The following is a 26056-nucleotide window of genomic DNA, read 5'->3' as shown; positions in this document are numbered from 1 at the left end:
AATAATTAATTCCTAAATGTGATATAATATACAAAGAATTGGTTACTAAAACACTTCCTAAATTTACAAGCTCATACGCTGCTGGCTTTTATATCGAGATTTTTTTATTATTATTTTTCCACCTACTTCATCAAATGTTTTTAGTAATCTACTATTATATAAAAGTCTTTTCCCCTGAAATGTAACATACATCTCATCATTATAAGCAAATTGTACTAAGTAATTTTCAATTAATTTCTTTCTGAGAAAACAAAAATACCAAATGTAATTTCAAAATTTCTCATAATGCTTACATCGGTTTCTGAAATTTTGCAGAACTGATCCTTTATTCTTGGGAGCCACCATTTTTCAACTCTTTTTCTTGTCTCCAACCCATAGCTTTTTTCCCATTTCCCCGTCTCACTGTAAATAGTTCTGACACACGCCGGAACTAGTCTTCTCTGCCATTTAATTAATCCCAGGAAGCCATTTAGTTGTCTCTTCAAACATGAGGAACAAGTGCCAACTCTCTGACACACCGACTGCATTCTTATTAAGGTTATATCTGAAAAAGACAAAAATGCGTATTTCTGTCTACAATATGTAACAGGAATTCAACAGTTGTTATTACTATTATAGAGAAATTTGGTAGCTATGAAATATTTTAGCTTGATTTAGAACACTTGGTTGTTTTCCATGGTACTTGCATTTTATTCCCATGTTTGAATTATAAAAGCATTTATTTTTTAGCCAAGAGAACTAACTGTGGCCCTTGCACAGAACAAAACTGTTGTTTCATTTCTTCTCTAAAAAGATAAAATTCCTGCATTCAATCTCCCATAAAAGCAGGATCAGTCAACTGAAGGTTCAAGAAACTCGGCTGACTGAACAGAAGATGGCTAACGGCGTTAGTAAAAATTTAGAATGAAATAGGGAAAAGAGGAAGTTGGATGAAATTATCCTGGAAAACTACTGAATTTGTCATCACTGAAAAGAGATGGGGGAGGATGACTATAATTAGTAGATTTCAACTAGATATTCTAAACTGACTATTTTGCTAAGGGCTTCCTCCTCAGTACAGTTTCCTGCAAGAACCACATGAGAAACACTGTTCAGACAAGATATAATTTAACAAGATGAACCAAGGGCTGGAGCACCTCTCCTATGAAGACAGGCTGAGAGAGTTGGTCTTGTTCAGCCTGGAGAAGAGAAGGCTCCAAGGAGATCTTATAATGGCCTTTCAGTGCTTAATGGGGGCCTACAGGAAAGATGGGGAGGGACTCTTTATCATAGAATCACAGAATATGTTGTGTTGGAAGGGACGCTTAAAGCTCATCTAGTCCAACCCCCCTGCAGTAAGCAGGGACATCTTTAACCAGATCAGGTTGCTCAGAGCCTTATCAAGCCTGGCTTGAATGTCTCCAGGGATGGGGCCTCCACTACCTCTCTCTAGGCAACCTGTTCCAGTGTTTCACCACCCTCACTGAAAAGAACTTCATCCTAACGTCTAACCTAAACCCACCCTGCTGTAGTTTAAAACCATTGCCCCTCGTCTTATCGCTACATACCCTTGCAAACAGTCCCTCCCCAGCTTTCCTGTAGGCCCCAGGGAGTGTAGCCATAGGACAAGGGGTAACAGGTTTTAACTGAAAGAGGAGATTTATGTTAGATATTAGGATGAAATTCTTTACTGTGAAGGCAGTGAGACACTGGAAAAGGTTGCCCAGGGAGGTTGTGCATGTCCCATCCCCGGAAGCGTTCAAGGCCAGGCTGGATGGGGCTTTGAGCAACCGTCTAGTGGGAGGTGTCCCTGCCCACGGCAGAGGGGTTGGAACTCAAAGATCTTTAAGGTTCTTCCCAACCCAAACCACTCTATGGTTCTTCTAAGTCAAGTATGTAAAACAATCCAGTTCTCTTTCAACAAAAATCCAGTTAAAAGACTCCTCATATGCTTTAGATAAGGGTCCTAAAATAAAACTACTCATATGTGAGAAAGATCAAATAGTCCACAAGTTCAGGAGCAGTCTCAATGAGGTATTTACTGATTTTACATCATACAGTAGGAATATGGCATTTAAAAAAACTCTACATTTAGAGATTTCTTCCCTATGTTCACTCCTAATTGCTTTTTGAAAAATCTTGTTTGTTTATTTATATGAATATCTCCTATCCTCTGTCGTTGGATTTTTTTTCTAATTCTGGCCTATACACTTGACTATTGTACCAAGCTAGGCATTTCAGTCAGTACATAATTTTTCGTGCAGTTACATCTGTAAAGTCTCTGTGTAGAGAAAGTCTGTATAAGAAACAGTTCTATTTATTTATTTCCCATATGATAGCAACATTATCAATAGAAATTATTGCTATACCACCTAAATTAGGTCCCCAGTACAGCTTGTGGCACTTCTTCAATATTTACCACGTATGCACACACAAGCCCTCATTGCCTGTATCATTACATATCTGAAGAATTGCACCTTTTCTCTCTTACTTATCAAACAGCCTCTTTCAAATATTTTTCATTTACATAAGTTATGCCACTGCCTTGAATTTTTTGTTGCTAACCTCTAAAATGTCTCGTATTTGTAATAGTAACAAACCCAGGGCTGAACTCAGGATTCCCAGTGTAGGCGCACACAAGTTATTCATCTAATTTCTCCCCCTCCATAACGCTACACTTCTTCACTCAGCTCAAAATTAGCAAGAACATTTCAGTGCTTCACTGTTTAGCTTATTTTTATGAGTTATTTCCTTATTCCTTACTATTTCTATTATTTCAATTTATTTTACAACAGAAAGGAGCACTTCCCTTTCTTAAGATAGGCCACTTTCAGCATTGCTGATTTACAATATATATAGATATATTTTAAAACATGTTGTATACATGTGAATCCTTTATTGAAGACAGAAAGGAAAGACACGAGTGAGACCCCGCACCTGCAGAAAGCTCAAGAGAAGCCTGCCTGCTGATGCCATGCTTCCCAGGGCACATTTGGGTGACCCCGGGCCTTACAGGCCACGTGAGCATGGGTCAGCAGTGGATGCAAGTGGGGAAGGGGCCACAGCCTGGGTCACGCAGTGTTAGAGCAAAGCTCACGTAAACACACAGACTTCCAGGAGGAGAAAGAGATCCACGGCCCGATTCACGGTCCCAGACCTCTTCATGCACATGATGGGGATGATCAGCAAGGCACACCTTGGGCCAAACAAGGCCCTGTACCACAAGCAAGAGAGATCGCCCTAAGTCATTTTGCTTTTCTGGGCTTGTACACATGGCACTGGGACAAGAAGGGTGTCCCTCCCCGCTACAGTTATGGGCGCCACAGCCCAGCACCGTGTGGGTCTTTCAAGGAGCTGGTTACAAGCCAAAACTAAAAGGTGTGCGAAGAAAGGAAGGAAGGGGCTGGACTGACGGAGGAACACAGGTGGAGATCCTGCTTTGGAAGGATGCACTAAGCACACAGGAGAGCAGGCCTTTACTAAATTAAGGTCCCGATAATTGCTTGCTAAGGGCCAGCACATTTCACACGCCCTACAAGTGAGGCTGGCAATCAAATTCCTTTCTTTTCCTTGCTGCTCAAATTTGAATTAAAAAAAACCCCAAAAATCTTCCAACATTTCCCCTCCCTCTCTCTTCAGTTTATTAGCACAAGCCCCGTGGGGGTGGCCCGCTGCTAGAGAACCAGGCACAGGGGGAGGCAGGTCCCTCGGCGGGAAAAAGCGAGCGGGAAACCGGTCATGGGGGACCCGGCGAGGGGCCGCAGAGAGAGCCGGACTGCCCTCCGGCTAGTGACACGGCGGCGATGCTAACCGAGGGGGCGAGCGGAAAGGGCGGAGGGCGCCCGGTTGCAGCCACCGGAGGCAAAGAGCCGCCCAGGGGGGGAGCGTGAGGACGGAGCGAGGGGCGAGGCGGCAGTTAGAGCCGTTGGGGCTGACAGGAGGCGAGCCCCGCCGGCGGGGGGGACCGTTACCTGCGCGCGGCAGCCACGCGCCCTCAACTTGCCGTCTTCACCCTGGGCGCCGCCATCTTCGTCGGGGGGGGGGGGGGGGGGGGGGTTTGCGCATGCGCCGCCGGGGCGCCGTCCCCCGGCCGGAGCGCGGCTGGGTCCCTGGGTCCTGACCAAACGGTCTGAGGGCCTAAAAACCTGCCAGAAAATCACCCGTGTTTCGAAGCCGTGGGCCTCCCGGCAGGCGGAACGGGAGGGAAGGGTAGCGTGCCGCCGAAACGGCAGCCTTGCCGAAGGCCACCCGGGAAAAATCTCTCAGTGGGCGTTCGCTGAGGAAGACAGAGGCTGGGCACCTCAGTAACACATAAGGGTGCGCCAGAGAGTCTTGTGTGGGGCAACGTGAGGCAACATTTGTCACCTGTATCTTTGTATTTCAGCTATTGAACATGTAAACTTGAGAGATTAACAGTAAATAAAAGGATTAAATGAGCTGGGATTAAATCCCCATGTAAATTGCACAGTGATTAATTTTGCACATGTCCACAGAATATACAGGTACTCTTTAAAGTGACCATATAATTTAGGGGTAGATCTCAGCAGCATTTTGTCTTCAATAATTTTATTTCCTTTCTGTAATTTTTTTTTTTAAGGCAGATTCTGAAATAAAGCCAATAGTTTTTTTGTGATGTCATTTTGACTAATGAGAAACAAAAGCAGCAGTCAATAAAGACAATCTAGAGCAGCGTAATTAATTCTATCTCTGGCTGGAAAACAACATCTTACCCAGTTGTCAACACTGCGCAGTTCAGAGTTGTTTTTAATTACTGCAAGTAGCTTGTGGTAGCCTCCAAGGAACAAGAATTTTTTTTTTTTTTTCCTGTGGCTTGTGCCCTTTTGCTGTTGGCAACTGTTGATTCATTTTTAAACCTTTTTCTTCACTGTTTTGTTTCCAGTGGAGTTCAAACCAACACACTTTGTTTATGCAATGCAATGCCTACAGTAAGGTGAACCTTTTTTGTATGCTAGAGATAGAGGCTTCTTACATGACTAAAAATAAGTATTTACTGAGTATAAGTTTTCTGCTTGGTTGTATGTACCTGTCAAGTATGCTTAAATTATAACCTTTTCACTGCAAAAATGAACTGAGAGCCGATCTGATGCTTACTCTGCTTATAAACTAGTACAGTTTCACCAGGATTGTGCATAATTTTGCTTTGCTTTTGTGTTGATCTCAGCAAGCGATGGTGACTTTGGTCTAACAGACCTTCCCATCCCAAATCTATCTCTCTCCAAATTTGCTGCTGTGTGAGTTCCTGGGCTGGGGGGGATGAGGCATTTTGCAGCCTGGGGGAACAGGCAGTGAAGAAGTTAAGATGAACCCTTGTTGAATTTAATTTTCATTTGTATGGTGGCAGTGAGCTGTGGCAGCATGCATCTCTGATTCGTAGATCCCTGTTGGATTCAGCTCAGGCACCTGAGAGATTCCCACTTCCAAAGAGAAGGGGCTTCACGTGGAAGAGCTGGCTATCCTTATTTGCAAATGAAAATGTCTTTACTTTGTATGTGTAGTGCCTTTCACCTTGACTGGGGACAGCATGGTAGAGTTGAGAGTAAGTGGAGGTAGCAAAATAACAAGTGAATTATTTTATATTGTCTTGAAAACATTCTGAAAGTCCAAAAGCTGTCTCAAATTTAGAATTATGATTTTTAAAAATACATTTAAATCTCTGAGCTGTTGAAGTATCTAACAATAAACATATTGACCTATATTTCTCAAGGCCTGCTATCAAGATTATAGCTGATCGAGTAGTCAGACCTTTGTCTTATCTTTATAATCCGTTCATTTCACTAAAATATTGCTTTCGCATCCTGACAATCTACTTATGTATTTCATTTGCTTGAAGCTGAGGATAATCTGTTTAGATTAATACTAAATTAATCACAATCTTAAATGCCTCCAAAGAAGTCAGATAGATGCTATACACAGATGCACACCTGCTATATCTCGGAAACACTGAGGTTTGGCCCGTGTGAACCCTCCAGCACTTCTCTGTGCACCAGATTATGGAACGACTCAAACTGGGCTTGGGTCAAAGTCGGACGTAGCTTTTGATACTGCTAAAACAGGTACCGCCAGAGGGGTTTATAAATGGGTGGAAGTTTTCCTAGAACCACAGTATTGTGCCAAGTCTTGGCTATAGGTGCCACTTGGTACTCATTATTTCAAAAAAACAAACTGTAGAAAAATCAAAAATGAAGAATATAATTTTCTATTGTTCCTTATTTTCTTCTGGGAGGACTTGCTGGTATGATTCTTACTAGCTGCTAATAAAAAGAAGTGAAGCACATTCAACATAGTTTTGAATTGTGTGTTATTTCAGGACATGTAGAAGGTGACTTCCGTCAAGATACTGCTGGGAACTTATTCCAAAAATACATCGAACTCTTCATTTGCATCACTTTCCCATTTTACTGAAGCTCATTCTGCTGACTGGATTCTGATAGTGACGAAGGCAGCCAATAACAGAAGAAGCGAAACAAGGTGTGAGATTATCTGTAAACAGAAATTAAAACTAGGTGAGAAAAAACTGAGACCAACTAGAAGTATACATAGAAAGAAAGAAAAGCAAAGGTATTTTGAGTACGGTGATCATCTATGAAGTTCAAAAAACATGCAGATACGGAGTTTGGCATTCGGGCTTGTTCATTGGCATATTCATGGTAAGAGTAGTAGCAAGTTCTCTACCTATTAAGCACTAATTGTTTGGTATCACCATTTTAAAAATACCTAGATCCAGTGTCAGCAGTAGGTCCGAGAAATGGCAATGGATGATTGTCACATGGTCTGAAAAGGACAATGAAAAGCATACCAAAGCTTTCTTTCAAAATCTGCTACTGTCTTTTTCAGTGGTCTCTTCCAAGTCTGCTAACCTTTTGGAGATATTTTCCTCATCCAGCAATGGGAGGTCCGGTTTTCCTGTCTGCTGTGCCCTGTCTGAGTGTTCGGATGGGTGGAAGGTTGGCCAAGTTGTGAAAGGAAGATAATTCTCCTGCTATATGTATGACAAACAGAAAAAGAGTGGGAGAAAATGGCCAGGGGGATTTATGCTCTTTTTAAATGAGAGGGAGCTTGGGAGAGTGCTGAAAAATACAGGGAACTTACAAGGAACTGCTTTGTTCTTTAATTTCTGTTTAAGTGAGTTGAATAAATGAAGCAGCAGTGTTTATACAAAGTATCTTGCTACATTCAAGGGGCTCATTCCAGGGGCTCAAGACAAAATATCAAACTATGAACCCCACAAATGGTGGGTTGTATTGTAAAGGTACATATACAAGAGATCCTCAGGCTTTTCCAAACAGGGGATCTACCCCACACTCACTCCCATGATCCCCACCTTCCCCATATGGTTATTGCTTGTTAACCTGGGCTATTTGCTCAGTCTCTTTTCATTACGGGAAATTAATGATATAATGACATATGTATTTGCCTTAATAATAACCTTGGTACTAAACTATTTTCTGTAAGGCTCATATTCCCCCATTTTCTTTTTTAGACTTTACACTGACTTGTTTTGTTAGCATTTTTGTTACTCTAACACAAAGCCTGGAGGTGATTAAGTAGTTAGGTAATTCATTAGTTCCTGTATGGGAAATGTGCAGAAGTGCCCCAGTTGTCTGTCACTTAAATAGACATGCTTCCCAGATTTCCGTATAAGTATAATTTTGCCTTTGCTGATAGTTACCAGAATTGATGCTTGTGTTTCCTGGCATTGCTCTTTTGCTCCTACATCAACAACATGACTAGTATTTTTCCAGCCTCCTACAAAAAGGGGATTAAAAAACAGCATTTGGAATACAAAATCATTTTTATGGCCTGCATACTTCAAATCCCAGCCCCATTTCATGTAATTAAAGAGTTTGCTTGTTTGTTTTGTTTTTTTTTTTCCCATTAAACTCTTGAGAGTGGCTTTTGTTTCTGTTTCATTTTGCCATTGTTTTCATATACACGTATTTAGTGTTTTGCTTTAAAACACAAGGTCAGATAAAAAATGCAGGTGATTGGACTGCAGGGTTTTGAAGAATAGCACTTGAGAATATAAAAAAGCAAGAAATCAATAGACTAAATTAAACCAAAATAACCTCTCAAAGCCACGTCCACCACCTGAGCCTAGATCTCAAAGGGAAGAATTCTGAGTGACCCCATGAAGATCAACAGAAGCTTCATTTTTGCAATACGTTTCATATAAAAAGCACTCAAATATTGTGGTAATGGAAAAATAAACTCATGGAACAGATAGAAGAAGCAGAGTTATACTTTTGGGGTAGAAAGGAATGGATTTGGGCAAGACCAGTCACATTACTAGGGGTGGAACTTAACCTGCTCAAAACAGGTGTTACATGATAGGCTTGACACCTGCTCCAGCCGGGGACTGGCCTTGATGACAGAGGATGTTCTTGTCATCCAAACCAACACAGGTTCATTATTTTTTGGTTTTGCAAAAGGAAGAAGAACTTAACACAGTGTGTCAATGGAAGAAGAGATCAGCTAAATAAGAAGTCAGCAGCTTCCCCTCACCCCATCCCAGGGTCTGTGCTCGGTGACCAGAATGGCTCCGTCTGGTTGGACAATCCATGAACCTGTGCCTGTCCCCGTGCCACTCATTGAACCACTAGAATCACAGAATCAGAATGGTTTATGTTGGAAGGGACCTTAAAGACCATCTAGTTCCAACCCACGGACAGGGACACCTCCCACTAGACCAGGCTGCTCAAAGCCCCATCCAGCCTGGTCTTGAACATTTACAGGGATGGGGCATCCACAGCTTCCCTGGGCAACCTGTTCCAGTGTCTCACCACCCTCATAGTGAAAAATTTCTCCCTAATATCTAATCTCAATCTCCCCTCTTCCAGTTTGAAGCCATTACACCTCATCCTGTCACTATGTGCCTTTGTAAAAAGTCCCTCTCCAGCTTAATGATACTGAATTATATGGAAGGATTTTGAAAATATGCAAGAGAGAAACTTAGTGGAATTGTAATTATCAGTGTTGTTTTAGCAGGCTGATGTTGGTCCCTAAGTCTGGAGCTGGCACATGGAGCTGGGTCCGTTTTGAGTCCTAGGTGAGCCTTATTCTGAGGGGATTTTGTGCAGCACCTGTATTGTGTTGGGTGTTTGCAGAGGGGTGCATTTAACCCAAAATGCACATCCTCAATGTTCCACGCGGAGGTATCAGACCAGTGTCTGTGACAGTTAGCAGCTTCGTACTGATTCAGACTAAAGTTTGTGAGTAGGTATGTGCACGTAGGTGGGCAGAAGTTCTCAAAATCAATGCAATTTTGCTTTTTTGCCTTTCGTCAACGGTCCAGCTTTCAAGCAAAGTAATCTCTGCTGTATTTTCATCTTTGCCATCTTCTTCTAATTCACTAGAACAATTTTGCTGTTGTTTGGAGCTAGTTATACTCAATGGTGAACAAAATTACCACTTTGCAGCATTCAAAGCTCTACATTCCTTGCTTTTAATCTGGAAAAAAGCTGTTTGTAAGAGTGTTTAAAGTTATGAATTTACAGTTATGGGACTAAGAGCCCAGTCCTCACGAGCTGGTGGACTCTGGTTATGGTAATACCATATTGTCATTAAGTTATCCACAGCTCAGATGGCAGCTGGGAACATGATGTCTCATTATGGGTAGGAATGCAAATTTTGGAAACCTGGGGTTTCATTCTCTCTTTTTTGAAACCTGGCATTTGAGGTGGCAAGTCAGTTGTGCGTCAAGAGGCAGGCAATTCCAGCTGCTTGAAGCCATTAGTGAAGGCTTTTGTATATACCTTTTGTATATACCTTTTGTATATACATGGGGGAGAAGATCATCTGTCTGGACAGCCACCTTATAGCGAGGTGCTGTGCCCCTTTTCCCCCACCTTCTTGCACAGTAAATTTGTGTTTTACAAAAGCATGTGCTACATGTCAGACAAGAAAGAGTAACAAGACAGGCACCCATTAATTAAGCCCTTGTCGTGTGATGATGTTTCTTCCATTAAGAGCCAGGCCCTCATATTTAAAACAGGTGGTGAATGGACATTTTCCATTCACCGTAACTATTAAAACAGCTTCTTACATTGATGGCCAAACTTCATCATTGCAATTATCCAACAACTAGATTGCACTTAAACTTTGTAATGGTATCTGACAGCAGGAAACAGTCTGAGTGCTGGGCAAAATCATTCTGCGCACTGGATTTGTCTCATTGACTGTCAGCTGGCTCCAGAACTGGGGTGGGATAGGAGGCAAGTATCTGCAAGTCTTAAAAGTAATGAGCGTTAATTGATCTTTATTGTGTGGAAAAGTTAAATTGCTAATACTTTACTAAAAAGCTCAGTGCAGTTTGGAAACTGTTGTATACACATATTTACACGTATGTGTATGTGCTATCTGTGTATATATATAAACATATAACATGCATATGCACATACACATATGTGTATGCATGTTTTATATGTATACACATATAAATATGCCCCAGATGGAAGTAAATGTGATTTACCTCAATTTTTTTTTTCTGTATTTCTACACGTAATATAATTACCAAAGGAGAAAGAATTATTAAATTATTCTTTCTAGTTAAACAGAAAACAAGATGAAAGGAGTCTGGGTTTACCAAGGGAACATGGTGCCAGAATAATCTGATAGCTTTCCTTAAATGAGATAATGGATTTTCCAAAATAGAAAATGTGGTAAATCTCATTTGGACCTTAGCAAAGCACTTGATACACTCCTAAATGGGAAAATATTAATGAAGGAAGAGAAGATGGAAATTAACAGAGCACATGAAAGGTGGGGAAGAACTGACTGACAGAAAAGGGCAGAGGAAAAGGAAGAAAAGAGTCAAGGAGCAAATTACAGCAAAAGTTCCTCAAGGGTCAATTTTAGGACCAGTACTGGTAATATTTTCATTAACTACATTAACATATGAAGTCAGTGTGCTCTTGAAATCTGAAGAGACATTCCTGACATGGAAGGAGACTATCATACAGTAAAATCTTTCTGACTCTGGCAGGTAGATAAATGGGAAGAAATGTTTGATTAGAACAGAATGTGAAGGCGTGGCGCTTCAGGATTAATGAGGAATTTCTTCTCTAAGGGAGACGACAGATGACTCAGATGGAAAGAACTCTGGGTGTCATAGATGATTACAGGGTGACTATGAATTGACCATGGGAAGAAGTCATGAAGAAGGTGTACATGCTCATAGCATACATCAGACGAGATATTTCCAACATAAAGAGAAAGTTTCACTGTAGAAGGCACAGATGAATGCCTGTCAGCAATGCAACTGCTGTCACATTTCTGTAAGAAAGATGAATTCATCTGCAGCAAGTGCAGAGAGATACCACAAAGCATGTCATACAAGAGATGACATAAAGTGCTGCTTAGTCTAAAAAATAAAGGCTATGATAGGATACTGTTTTCTTTGAATATAGAAGAATATAGAAGAAGAATATATTGGTTGGCCTATTACCAGGAACAGAGAAGAGCTACTTAAGTAAAAGAATTAAAAACCCCAAGTAACCATATTACATTCAGGCTGGAAAGCAAGAGCAGGTTCTCATTATTGCATCAGAGAGGTCCCCCAACAACCTTCCAAAAGGAAGGAAACAAGGACTGTAAACAGTCTCATCCCCTCCAATAACTCTAGCAACTTCTAGGACAAAAATTCAACCCATCAACAGAAAAGATGATGTGGCATGAACTCTGTGGAGAACCAAGGTATGGTCTAGGTTTGGTAATGCAGGTGGCCTCTTGAAACACAGTAACTAGTCACTCAAGTCCTTATTTCCCTGGAAAAATTCTAAATTACCTTGTGAGGTAGCATTTAAAATGGGGTCCTTGCTCACTAGCAATTAGCTTGGAATCACAAAGTAAGGCGGGTACAGACGTGCTATACATCCTGCAGTACAGCGGGAAATCTGAAGGTCTCATAGATGTAATGCAAAGTTGGCATTTCTGTAAACCACTTTCTGCTCCCCCTTCAAAACTCGTTATGCTTTAATAAAAATGAAGATTTAAGTTTTGACAGAGAGAAGGTTCTTTTGCACATTTTTTTTTCAGCAAAACTGCCTGCATGGCTTGCAGTCATGCCAGATGTACCGGATAAGCTCATTCAGCATTCCTTGCTCACATTGAAATGGCTTGCTAAAGACAGGCAGAAGAGGATGTTCCATGCCTTCCTGGCCCAAAAAGCAGATTGAAGCAGAGGACATGCAATTTCAGCACAGGATATACTTTGATTCATACTTTATTGACGTAAGAAAATCACTTGTTCACTCGAGAATGACCTAAGCCCAGGAACAATGGTCATGGGTGGTGACTCAATGCTGTTCCCTATCAGCATTTCTTTACAATTGAGCCGTGGAAGTTTCTTGCTGTTGGGGTGACAAAGCACGTAGTGCAGCAACGGATAGTCGGACTGTTTTCTTGTGCCAGGACGTTGTGCCCATTTTATACATAAGTTAGCCAAATTGTGTGGGTCACTGTGTCCCTGGGACAGTGAGGAACCGTGTGTGGGATGGGGCCCAGTCATGGGGCTGGGGACAGTGTTCGCTGGGGCCTATTTTAGGTTTTAGGTGAGGAAGGCTTTGCAGTAATGTAGAAAGTTCATCCAGTGGCAATGCAAGGTACCTGAGTCTGACTCCTGCTCTCTCCGATGCCTACAGAAGGAGCCGAAGAAGGAGCTGGCCTCCATCTAGGATAGCTTTTGTCAACACCTTGCTCATCTGTGCCCACTGGGCATAGAATCATAGAATTGCCTAGGTTGGAAGGGACCTTTCAGATCATCTAGTCCAACCATCAACCTAACTCTTGACAAAAACCATCACTAAACCATATCTCTAAGCACTATGTCTACCTATCTTTTAAATACCTCCAGGGATGGTGCCTCAACTACTTCCCTGGGCAGCCTGTTCCAATGCTTAATAACCCTTTCAGTGTAAAAAATTTTCCGAATATCCAGTCTAAACCTCCCCTGGTGCAACTTGAGGCCATTTTCTCTTGTCCTATTGCCTGTTAACTTGGGAGAAGAGACCGACCCCCACCTCTCTACAGCCTCCTTTCAGGTAGTTGTAGAGCGCGATAAGGCATGGTGGACTGTTGTAAAGATGTGAAGGCTGCAGAACATCTCAGCATTTTAAAATTAATATTTTATGTTCCTTTACCAATCTGCTGCTTCTAGTGATGCCAGAACTGGGAAGAAAATCTGCAGAAAAGCCAACAGTGCGTAAGAACGGCATGATAAACTGACCTTGAGAAATTTCACGAAAAATTGAGTGTGATGTTTTGTCCAAATCTGTGTGCCGCACACTACTGATACAGTAAGGACTCCATCATCAACAAATACAAGAAATGACAAATGAGGAAGTCCTAGGAGGAGTGAAGTTGCTAATAACATGCTGTCGGAAGTCAAGAGTCTCAGCCCAATAGCGAAGCAGAGGAGGGTAAAAAGTTGGGCTGGGACCCCTGAGACCCAGAATGGGTTTGGACCAGCAGCAGAGTCTGTGCAGCAGGGGGCTGCCAGAGCAGCTGCACAGCTGGCTGCTCCCACTCAAAAAGCTTGAAAGCCTCAGGGATCCCAGATCTGGGAACAGTGAAGGCAATTCAAGGCTGGTCCATGCAGGACCAGCACAAGAGCAAGTAGATACTGGACCCAGCAAGCCATTCTGTCGGGGAGGGGATGCGTGGGGGAGAGAGGACACCTGCTCACAGTCCTGCAGAGAGACTATTGTGCTGCTTTAGGATATTGCATGTGTTACAGCTGGGAAAGTTACGATGCTGTTACAATCCCCTGCTGTCTCATGCAATTGCAGATACCTTATATTCTTCATTAGCACTATTTGCAGCTCTGAGTCCTGTTAAAGGAATTTTTAATTTAATTTTCTCTGGAAAGGAACTAAAACAGGATTGATAAAACATTGTGGATGCTGTTTGAAGTCTGGCGGTCTTTCCTAATGATCATCTACTATGATTTAACTTTTGTCCTTTTTTTTTTCCTATTTTAATTAATTTATTAATGTGACTATCAAACAGATACATTTAATGCCACGCAGACTACGGAGATATTAAGTCCATTACATAGAATGGTCTTGGTTGTTAGCTATAATGCATATGCTATTCAAATCCATCCATTGGTACTAGATAGAAATCCTCTCGCTTCCCAATGATTAGATAACTAATAGGAGGATTGAATGCTCTGGACTGCAATTCCTAAATAGCAATTAACACCTCATTTTTGAGATCTGATGTTATAAAACCTGCCACTCATTTTTTCTTTGTAGCTGAAATTATAGGAAAAGATGTCACAAAAACTGTGTAAGAAAGTGGAGTATATTGCTTGTTAATAGAAGATGTTTGAGATTTATATGATATATCTAAAAAAAGAAAATACATTTCAGATGTTAAGTAGTTATTTTTCAACCATGTAAGACTTTTTACATGAGTGCAACTTTTCTTTTAACAGTTGAGATTGTCCCTTTGGAGAGTACGGCTCATTTTAGAATCTGTTGCCATAAATAAACTCAACGATGCCAAGTCGTATTCTGGAATTCAAGGCAGGTTTTGCTTCTAGCTATGCAGACCCACGGGAATGCTAAGGCGATCTGTCTCTGTGTCCTGTCGTTGTGTTCTACGTGAGAGGTACAGGGTTCCTTCAGTAGCCAAATTCCACTTTTTTCTCAGTTAAGCTTGAACTTGTGAAAAAGAATTTGGATGAAGTGAACTAAATATCAAAAGACCACTCAGGCACTTCTAAAGGGTTTTTTTGAACATATTTTTTCCTGTTAACATTCCCAGATCTAAGCAGAGCATGGAATGTTTCAATTTTTACATATGTTTTGCAAGCCCAATACCTATATGGTTAACCTTATGCTAATTTAAATATTGTTTTCTACTCTTTAACATTCAAAAGCTCACTTGAGGAGTTTGGACTAGAAGGTAGCTTGACATCTAGAACCCGCAGCCCACATTAGCACTGCTTTTATGTGAACACATAGCTAAGATCTCTTAAGCCTTGTCCAGGATTTTTAGTGCCAGATCTTTATTAAATGCTTTGCTGTATGTGGAGAAAAAAAGGCCCATCATTTGTATAAAGGACAGAAAAATTGAGGAGTACTTCTCACTCGCTTTCAGGCTTCCATTGAAGCACTCCTCACTTCTCTTCATCCTGAGCCAAGGACTTCTCCCACGCTTGCCTGCTTGTGGCTGAGGTGTTGATCCAACACGGGACACTTCCTGCAGGACACTGTGGACAATCATTCAGCAGCAGTTTCGGGACTGCAGGACACGTTGGGACTCACAGCACACTGGGGAGCAGTGACACTGCCCGTGCGAGTGGTGAGACCCCCATACATCCAGTGTCACAAACATACTTTAGCGTACTGAGAGCGTTCCATGACCTGGAGTGATGCTGGCGGAGGGTGTTGAGTGATGTCTCCAAAACATCTTCCCAATGCAGTGGAGTTTCAGGGAGCTTCTCTGTGTGCTGAAGGAGCCTGGAGCTAGGAGCCAGCACAGACACTGGCTGCAAAGATGTGTTGGGAGGTGGTTACCACAGGCTGTTATAAGTCTACAGTGTACCAGATTGCTGGTGGGAAATCAAATGTCAGTGCTTTCCTGGTAGAAGTGCACCAAGTGACTGTACTACAGCTTTTTCACAGGTTGAAAGCTGGTTAATGGCTGACTTTCTGTCCATCCGAGCTTCAACAAAACCAACAACTTTCCAGAAATCTGGAAGGATGACGGAGAATTAGGTGGGTAAAAAGGTGTACAAGAAGTCCGCACCATGCTATTAGAGATGCCATTAGAGAGAAAAAAAGTAATTCAATTTTTGTTAAAAGTTTAGACAATCTAAAATGGTCTGCAATGCGTATGCGAAAGCTAATTCTGGGGCAGTGCTATGGCTCAGTATTTGTGAAATACCAGCTGCAAACTGAATGCTTTATATCCCCTAGGAAAGTAGACAGTCTTGGCTTTCTAAAGCAATCCATTCCTGCCTTAAAGCCTCCAAGGGTTCCTATCTCAAACCAAACTCCATTTCAGTGCTGTAGACTTGCTGTTTGGGGTCTGCAGGCAACTGAAGTTTTTTGAGATTAAATTCATGTCTTAGGAAAGAAAGAGAAAACTTTGTATGGCTGGCATGTTGTTTTGTGTTTTAAAATGGTAGCTAGCCTTTGTAAAATGTTGGTGTGAGAAGCCACCATGTGGTGTGGACTTGTTGGTGCTTGGTGTTTTCCCAGGAGAAGTTGGGAAGCCAAAGGTACATGATAAATGGGGCTTATTAGACATTTAGTTGGTTGGCTAATGCCCTACTTTCTGAACTGAGTGTAACCGAGACTGCTTTTTGTTCCAGTCTCCTGAATATCACATGGTTAAAACTGACCACCAGGCTTCCTGAAACGTTAGTCATCAAATTTCTGTTGCGAAGGATGCTGGCTTCTTCATCACTGCGGATTCCTTTTCTATTTCCCTTCTTTTTCCCAAAAATTTGGGAGCAGCAGCAGATATTCTTAATCTGGAATCGAGCAATTAAGCAATGCTCCAGGATTTTCTTGATCACAATGATCAAGAAATAGAGAAAGAAGTAAAGGGCTTTTCTTGCATAAAGCCCTTTATTTAGCTGCTGAGAAGGGGTAGCACAGTACACCATGCCTCAGAAACACGGATGCTTTCCCCAACCCTGACAGTAGTCTACGGGATGATCTCACATTAGTTATTTCGCTTTGGGGTTTCAAATACTTGTTTCCCTCTTATCTCATTTTTAAGAAGTTCCCCATATCTAGTGACTTAAAGATGAAGAGTTGAGACTCTGTATAACTTAACAAGAAGGGAGTGAACTACTCTAAATTTCAAAGCTTTCCTTGAGTCTGCAGGAACGCATGAATGCGTTTACCAGACAGGGATTTGCAAAAGCAGTCTAGACTTTGTAAAAGCAGTTATTAGTAGTATTAGGTCTCATCTGAAGTAATTTATTGGAAAACACTGTATACACAGTAAGGGGAAAAAGAAAAGATTCTCAGACATGAGAGAATTTCCTTTATGCTTTGATCTTTGGTTTTATAATCTGTAGGAACTGGTGTAAAAGTCAAAATGCCAGCCAGTCTCTTCTGGAACTCTGGATGCTCACAAAGATGAGTGTGTAATGATAATTTTCCTTTTGCCCAAATTGGCAGCTTTTCTGTCCCATTGTTTCCTACAGTCCCTCACCTCCTCATTGAGCTGCTGCAGCTAAAACCTTTCTCCTCTTAAACCGTTTTGACGACTCTCTCCTTCTGATGTTTGTGATTAAAAAATATAATAGGAAGACACCACCTTACAACAGAAGAGGCTCCCCTGTGAGTTATCTTCTATAGCTACAAACAAGCAGCAATGGTTTCTTCCCTGGAGAGTATAACTAGGTGAGGCAGACCAAAGGAAGCAGTGGTAATGTTTTTCCCACTAACGAATCTGGAATTACAAGAGAGAGGATTTCCAAGGTTTGCACAGAGGAGGTAAGTAGCAGACCTCAAAACTGAAGCTGGATCCCCTGACACCCAGCCACGGCTCTCTGTATGGGCACCTCCGCTGTTTCTTTGTATTGCTGGCACAGGGGTCTAAATCCAGGGAAGCAGTGCTGAGCACTTTTGGCTCCCACTGAAGCAAGCAGGACTCAGAGGTGCCCAGCCCCGTGCTGCCCTTGGCAGGAAGGCGGCCCTGGTCCTTCTCAAGGCCAGCACTGGTTCAACCTCCACCAACCCCGGGCTCTGCTACCTGCCTGCGTCAGCCGCCTTCTCCTATTTCTTATATGGCTCTAATCCACCAAACATACATGTGGGAGTATCTACATTAAAAATAGCAACCCAGAAAAAAAATGCTGTGCAGTCGGAGAGCTGATTTGCAGCTGAATTATTCATCCCCACGTATTCCTCTCATCCCAGGATAATAGTACCAGGGCTGCGCAGGTGCAGCCGGGCTCAGGGACTGGCGATGCCAAGAAGAGACAACAACCTTGCAGGCATCTGTCACCTTGGTCCCTTGTCAGAAAGCTGAATTCCCCACTGGTCAGCTCATCCGTCTTTTTATACCAACTGCCACATGAAAACACCTTAAAACACCTCTCCACTCTCCACTACGCCACCGCCCTTTGCTTGTCACCCAATAACTAGACTAATGCAGTTCGTCTCTCGCAAACCCAAACAACTGAATTAGTCTAACCTTTTAAAAGGTTATTGGAACATCCTGTTCCATTAACACCAAACCTTAGTGCAGAAAACACATGAGAAACCTGTTCCCGTGCTTTTATTGGCCAGGGCGCTTTGGTGGGTTGCCAGCATGAGAAATTCCAATTTGCAAGAGACCATGAGTGATTTTCCCCATGTATCTGCAGGAGTGGCCCTTGGTTTTAATCAGCGCTCTGGTATCTGTGATTGCAGTGCGCATTACAAAAATTGCTGGCAGTTAATTGTCACTTTTTTCACAAGGAATTTTTGTAAATAACATTTTCGTTCCCACAGAGAATCATTCAATTACCAGAGCAACCATAAAAACCTCAGAAGTCAGAACATCCTGAAACATGAAAGAAGGACCAAAAAAACCCAGGACTTAAATTCAAGGTAGTCTTCACACACAGTTCCTGGCTGGCATCCTGCTTCCTTTGCCTGGTGCGGTGTATTTGGCATAGCCTCCCTCACTGCTGTGGTCCCAGGCTGGAGCCTTGTGGGACCCTGCTCAGGCATCCTCCCCGAGGATGCAGCTCTGCTGTGAAACTCACAGGTACGTGAAATCTGAATGATATACTAATATGAAAAACCCAGGCATTTGGTAGTGCCACTTTGCTTCTGTTAGACAAAACCTCCCAGTTTAACAGGTAATATAAGCGAGATGTTAAAAGCTTGTATTGCACAAAACACAGCCCAGCCCCAGACTCCCCTGGGCAACCAGGGATGGTTCCCACATCTGCGTGCCTCTCTCCATCGTCTCTCCTGTCTGTGGAGTCCCAGCCCCATTTTTTTTCTTTCACAGTTTCTGTAGGATACCTACATGGATGTCGCATTCCCCACCTCATTCCTGCGACCTGGTTTCACATGCCACCAACTCATCGACAGGCCATCTATGGCTGCCTTGGAGGTGTGCCAGCGTCTTAGCGAGCTAATTATCCCCCACAAAACTGCAATAGCTTCGTTCTGAATTACAGCAAATTGTAGTCTTCAGAAACACATAATGGAGATGTGAGTCCGTGGAAGGATGGTCCTACCTCATTTTGTTGCTGCAGGTATTCAAAAAGGCAGACAGCAATGGCTGCAGGAGCGCCCTCCTTCCTCCCATGGTCCAGCACATCTTTCCAGCTTCCAGCTGGAATGGAGTCAATGCACAGGTGGAGCAGGAGACCAGTTTGTCTTTGGATGTTAGCCAAAGTGACCATGGGACTGAAGTGACCAAGAGAAATGGGAAGACACTCAGCAGCTGTAAATCAGGGATCGTCCGTGGAAGCACTTGCTACTCAGATAGAAACGCTACAGTCTCTCTCTTAAGTTTCTGACCTACTTCTGCAGCTCAGGGATACGGGAGACTGTGCCAGACATCAATCTGGGCGCTTGTCTCAGGGCTTCAGCTTTGCTTTTTTCTACTAGTTGGCACTCAGCAGCGTCATCCCTTCGCTGCAGGGGCCTGTTTCTACCCAGCGGGAGCTGCTGGCAGCAGCTCTGCTACTCATACACACCCGGGCATCCTTCACAGGGATGAAAATGCCCAGGCTTGGGCACTTCCAAGGTACAGCCAGAAAGCAGCCCTCCAGTTTTCGCAGCTCTCTGTCACTTTTGCTAGATTTTGTATCACCTTGTCTTCAGCTGATAAATGTCAGCTGGGATGCAGCTGTTTGCTAACCACGAAATGGGGCCAATTTCTCCAAAAAGGGCCATTCAGTGACAGTCCTGCTACTTTCTGTATTCATGCATATCCTCCGTACACTTCATTTTTGCAGCTAAACATTAGCTTCATGTGAAGATTTGCTGAGCGGTGAAAGATAAAGCAGGCTGGAGAGAGCCAGGGAATGCTATTTGCGTGATGTCAAAAGAGCACCAGATTTTACTGTTACTTCTGATGAAATGTTGAAGAGCAAGGTGAGAAAACACAGATTTGTTAGCACTGATCGTTAATTCCTCCCTGGCTGGACTCACAAAACAGCAAGGACTAGGGAAAAGAGAGAATTTGAGTGTCATTCAGCTGTATATTTAAGCATGAATCATCCTCCATTTATTGCAAAACCTCTTTTTTTTTTTTTAATGTAGATGAATTTTCATGAAGGAATATATGAACTTTGGCTACAACAGATGTCATCCTGGAGGTTTTGGGTTTTTTTAATATCTGACTGTAGCCTCAGTATAATGGGCAATATTAGGCTTTCATCTTCCACCACTACCAGCTATAAAATCCAGAGCAGATGATCATTAGCATGCGTTACTTAAGAGAGGTACAGCACTCAGTGAGTCAGGGTACAGACCAAGAGTTAATTGTTGTAGAAATTCAAAATTAATGCATTGAAGAACAGATGCATTTGAGAATATCACAGCCTGTCCAGACTCCGAAGACCCATCGTGCAGTGAAGATAGCTGTGGTAACGTGTTCCCCTAAGGTTTCCCTGAAGGGATGCAGGAAGAATTTGGTGGGAATGCGGTGGCCAGTGGGAACATGGCGGGGATCGGCAAGGGAAGTTGTGGAACTTCGGAAACTCTGGCAACGTGCTGCAAGGGAAGTATGGAGGGTAAGGTTGGATGGTGGCAGCTTCCAGCTCCAGGCTTGAATTTCCATAGGAAAAGGAGACCCTCACCTAGCTGAAAGTGGCCGAGGTGGCTGCTGGAGAGGGGAGCGAGAGTGGCCAGGGTTGTAGGTTGCTGGAGGCACCTTTTAACAGGCTGCTGAGGAGCGGGCTTCAGTTTTGACCGCCTGCCAGTATGGACTGAACTACCTGCAACAGGGTGGTGGACTGTGGGACGTGGAAACACCTGGAGAAGGGCTGAAGAAGCCGTGCTCTGTGGCAGCATCCTCAGCCAGCACCCAGCACCCCGGGGCCGCGGCTGAAACAGAGCCTTTTGGTAGCTCCCTGCGCAACTGCCCTGCTGAGCTTTCCTCCAAAACATTTAAATCTCTCCCGAACAACTGTCTTGGTGGCAGAGCCTAACCTCTGCCACGCTTTCTGGATGCTGAGAGTTCTTTGTTGCTATTATTATTCACCCTGCCCTTTATGCAATGCCAACACTGCTGCTGATTTATCCGCTGTATTTCAGAACTTTTTTTCAAGACCCCCGTTTCCCGTGAGAATATTTCTCAGTGATTTATGTGGGCTGGAGTGGAGCAGGCCATTAGGGACAGAATTGGCCAGACAACTGGCCTCAGCCTGCAGGCTGCCTAGCGAGCTGTGCTGTAAAAATATTTATTACAGAACTCTGGGTTTTGGCGGGGAGGAAGGACAGGTCCAGCCAATGCAGACTGTTTCTCTCTTCACCCAGAGTAATTGTAGTTGTCCAAGCGGCCGGGATTTCTTACCACTTTCTTTGATTAGATCATCACTTTGTAAAGAAATTCTTTTTGACAACTGATTGTAATTTTCTTCTGCTAAATATCCACAAGTTCCTCCCAACTCTCTCCCATACTACATCATGCATGTGCTCTCCAGACTATGCCAGCAGCTGAGTTTCTGTTGCTTTCACGCCTTTTGTAGCTTGGGGAAGTCACAAAAAACAACCCAGACCAAAACTATCTGAAACGAGGCTAGGTTAAAAGCTCAGATTCTGCCATCTCATGCTTGTACCCAACAAAAAGTGCCCCTGAAGCACATTCAGCGGTGGAATTGATGGACAGAAGATGCCCTGCCCAGAGCAGAGCACAGGTAATGCACCAGGACAGCGCCCTTTGGCTGGCTCTGCGGTTGCCTTCACTCAGCAGACTCCTCTCCGCTTTGCTCAGAGTCCTGGTGTGAAAACTTTTCCCTTTTTGTTTACTAGGTTGGCTCTAGGACATGTGTATGGGTAAGAATGACAATTTGTAAGATGGAAGTTGATTTGGTGTATGTGTGTCCTGCTCTCAGAAAGCAGAGGAGTGCTTCACATTGTGTCCACCTCGTTAGCTAAGACTACAAGAAGATTATTTTTCTTCCATGGACTTTGTGAAATACAAGACTCCAAATACTGCCGCTGACTCCTGACCAAGGGTGGGTAATGGACTATCCTTGAGCTCTTGCCAATGGGACAGGGAGAGGTAGGACACGGGAAGATGTTTTCTCTGTTTTCATTGTCAGTAGTGATTATCTCTATGACCTACAAGTCCAAGTTGCTAGATGTTCCTGCTGTCCCTGTTAGAAAGCTGTAAACTTTAGAGACAAGTTTGGCCCTGCCTTAAAACCAAACAGGACCCTTAAAAAAACCTCTCAAGTGTTTTCCCTCAGACAAACCAGAAACTGGGCACTTCTGCAAATGAAGGCTGTCATTCATTTGTCACACTGAGACTTAATGACCAAGTACAGCAGTAGAAGTAGGGGGTTAAATGATGGACTATTTTCTGGTTATCATTTTCACAAACTATAACTAGTTGACCTTTTTATTGCCATTCTAAGAGGTCCCTGCCCCATTTCTGCCCCCTGGCCACAGGTCTCTGCCCTCTCAGTTGTGCCAGAGACTGAATCAATGATCTTTTTATGGCCTGTCTCTAACAGAAGGGACAAAAACCTTCCCCCCTTGTAGTTTTGTGGGAAAGGATGATAACTGGCAGTTACTGTTTGTGCCTAATGAATTATTTCCCAAGCAATATTTACAAAGGTAACAGCCCTGCCTGAAGCTAAAGCAGGGGTGCAGCTAGGAGTGACAAAAGTCCTGTCATTAGAGCAAGTATATTAAGAATTTGGTTCAATTTAATTGTCTCTTGGTGGCATGAAAGACCTAGTGCTAAGAGAGAGAAAAGAAGAGCTGTTGTATGTTACTTTACCGATGATAGGCTCTGATTTACTGCCTTGGTTAGTGGTTTGCAAAAGAAGGTCTGTTGTGCCATTCAGAGGACTTATGGAGGCTTTGGTAGCTGCCCAGGTTGGTCCAATGGGATAAGGAGAAGGTCTGATCCTGTCCCTTAATCTGACCCATGTTAGCTTTCCCTTCCCATCTCAGTAGCTTGGGTTTCCGTGCCATTCCCCTGCCCCTTGCTATTGCAGTTCCTCTCCACTGTGTGAACAAAAGGGAGGTTCACATGCCCCCAGAGCTGAATGGGGCTGGGACCATCATCTGGAGACCCTCAAATCCTTCTGAAGGGTTTGAGGGTCTCCAGCTGATGGTCCCAGCCAATGGTCCCAGCACTGTTGTGGGACAGGGCTTAAAAAGCTGCATTTGGGCTGGGAGCGGATTAGCACCCCGCTCCGGGCCTGTGGTATTTGCCTTACAAAATAGTCACAGATGTGGGTTATTTTCTGCCACTAACTAGAAGAATAGTTTTAAATCTACGTGTCACTCTCCCATTTCTCTTTTAAGAGACAGTGCTTATTTTTAGAAGAAATTACTCACAAACAGTAGGTTTTCCTGGTCATATCCGCTGATAGAAATGTCTGTATTGCAGATGGCAGCATGTCTAATCCTCCTGAGACAAATTTCCTGGAACTGAACAGAAGACAAAGTGTGAATATCACAGCATCATTTAAGTAAGTGTGCCTGTTTAGTAGAAAATCAGTCAGCAATACAAAACAATTATTTTAAAAAGCAGTGTCTCGGACATCCATTTTAAGTTGCACATAAACAGCTCAATCTTTCTCAAGCTCGTCGCTGCAGCAGCAAAATCGGGTAATGAAAACATTGTTTTGAACTGGGAATTAATGAAAAAATTGTTTGCTAATCACGGAGATGTTTCTTCACTGGCACAGCTAGATGCCCTCCGGTTTCTTTCCCTTCTTGAACCACTATAGTAATGAGACAAAATAAAAGCTATTACTTTTTTGGTGAATTAGTAGCGCAGAAGTAGCTTGCAAGCCAGCGAACAGAAGAACAGGGTCTTGAAGGCCCTCCTGTCAACTTTCTCCTTGTTCAAGCTGAGTGGACCAGCTACGAGCTTTCATAGATGGGCAATCAGACAACCAGAAAGAAACGCCACAGCTCTAATAGGACATGATTATTAGTGAAAGGCAATGCCTGACGAACAAAAGTTTTTCAGATTAGCCTTTGCTTTGTAAGGATATTGTCGGAAAAGAGACATGTACAAACAAGTTGAGAAGAAAAAGTAGTAGAGAAATAAAACTGAGGTTTTGACTGTCCCGAGAGATCAGGAGTATAATGCTGGTGCAAAAGGCTTTTGATTTACATTTAATATGGCTTGATAACTACAAACTCGTGAAGGGTAGGAACCAAGAGTACCCAAGCATGACCAGTGCAGTTGAAAACAAAGTATTAGCCCAGGTGATGTATTTCAAAGTGATCTGCTTTTCAGTGGAAGGTATGTGGGGGGACTTACTAATACAATAAAGAGGGAAAAAAAGATTAAATTATGTCTGAGGTAGATATTCTTCAGATCTCTAAAAAGACTCAATCCTAAGGCGATTCTAGAATATAGACAAAGCTCATGAGCAAAGAATAATAAAACTCTTTTTTCTTTTTGCTTCTTTTCTTCTTTTTCCCGCCTCCATCTGCCCTTCCCACCCTCCTCCAGTAGTTAAATCTAAAGAAAAATAATTTGCATAGACTGATAAAAGGAAGGTCAATACAGAGCCCCAAAACTCTGCCAGGAGGCACAGAGACCTTTTCCCTGACAGAATTCAGCACAGGGTGACGGAGGGAAAGCTTCACTTGTTTTCCTGTCTCCATTTCAGCAGATTGGGCGCCTGCCCTTTTAATGCAGCCTTCATTTAGTGGAAGGCGCCCAAGACATTTCTTCCATAGTTACTCTGGGCTGCATCCTTTCCCATCCTGGAAAGCAAGAGGTGTTTGGGATACAACAGGTGAGCAAGACCACTCCCAGTACACACATGATAAATATTAAAAACTTTTGGCAGCGCAATCTGCCGGCAGAGGAAATACAGCTAGTATATATTTATGCAAATCAGTATATTCAGCACAGGTAATACATGACCCAAAGTCTCTGTTGGCTTTGTTAGGTTTAGCGTAGGTGGGTGGAAGGTTCCTCTGTGCCTGCAATAGAGCAGAAAGGCTAATGACTCTGGGAGAGAAGGGAGGTTGGATGGACTGAAAATGGTGGATGAATCACTGGAGCATGGCTCTGGGGAAAGCCAGACATCTCAGGGCTATGCTACTAGGAATGCAGTGCTGCCCTGCTTGTGCATGGGATAGAAGCTGCTATCGTTTCTGTTACCTAGTTCAATAAAGGAGATAAACAGCTTTTCTACAACTTTTTAAAATTATTCCTATTCCAAGTTACTAAACAAAAACTGAGGCCATGTGGAATACATAGGAATTGTATGGGACTGAAGTTATTGCACCTTTCTCTGCAAAATAATTTCAACATCCCTCATACCATTTGAGTTATGTCCTCTGTCACTACAGTGAATTGCAAACATTTGTAGATGTCTCCTGTGTACATCTGTGCATATATCTGTTTATACAAAAGAACCATCTCCAAATGAATTGCTGGTGTTCAGCAGCCTGGGCTATGGGCTCAGACTAGAAGACTGGTGAATCTAAGACAGGGGAAGAATTCATGTTTTTAAGCATGAATCTCTCTTTATGTTTTCTATGACCAGGATATCTCACATTTTAACATACTGTATTCTCTGTGGGGTGAAAGCTGGGCAAGGGGAGGTATTTAAAAGATGGGTAGACATAGTGCTTGGAGATAGAGTTTAGTGATGGTTTTTGTCAGAGTTAGGTTGATGGTTGGACCAGATGATCTGAAAGGTCCCTTCCAACCTAGGCAATTCTATGATTCTATGAGAATAATCCCTTGGTGCCTGAGCAAACCACAGCCCGCAGCCAGGAACACAAAGGACGCCTGGTCTTCTTTCAGCATGTCGGCTTTCCTGGAAGGGAAATATTAAGTCAACAAACCACTAGCTCTGAAGGCACGCTGTCAGCTTGCACCTTCAGTACTACTCCAGACACTTTAACAGAAAATATTCCATCCAGAAAGC

The 26056-nt window shown here is 43.0% G+C and overlaps 1 protein-coding gene across 2 annotated transcripts in view; it reads right to left on the bottom strand.

The window, feature by feature from the left end:
• The window catches only part of LARS2 (leucyl-tRNA synthetase 2, mitochondrial), a 90316-nt gene extending 86295 nt beyond the window's left edge, over positions 1 to 4021 (bottom strand). Inside the window, exons 1-2 of one of the 2 annotated variants that reach the window (XM_054191244.1) lie at positions 3951 to 4021; positions 294 to 544 (exon numbers count right to left, since the gene is read on the bottom strand). In XM_054191244.1, coding sequence (XP_054047219.1) covers positions 294 to 527 — 234 coding nt within the window. In that variant the 5' untranslated portion in view covers positions 528 to 544; positions 3951 to 4021. The remainder of the gene's footprint in view (positions 1 to 293; positions 545 to 3950) is intronic. The other variant, XM_054191245.1, reaches the window with a different exon arrangement.
• Between the last annotated feature and the right edge of the window lie 22035 nt (positions 4022 to 26056).

The sequence above is a fragment of the Rissa tridactyla genome, chromosome 2 (genome assembly GCF_028500815.1).
Source record: "Rissa tridactyla isolate bRisTri1 chromosome 2, bRisTri1.patW.cur.20221130, whole genome shotgun sequence".
In the NCBI taxonomy this organism is placed as follows: domain Eukaryota; kingdom Metazoa; phylum Chordata; class Aves; order Charadriiformes; family Laridae; genus Rissa; species Rissa tridactyla.
The sequence above is the reverse complement of the archived record's forward strand: the minus strand, read 5'-3'. Positions and strand labels throughout refer to the sequence as shown.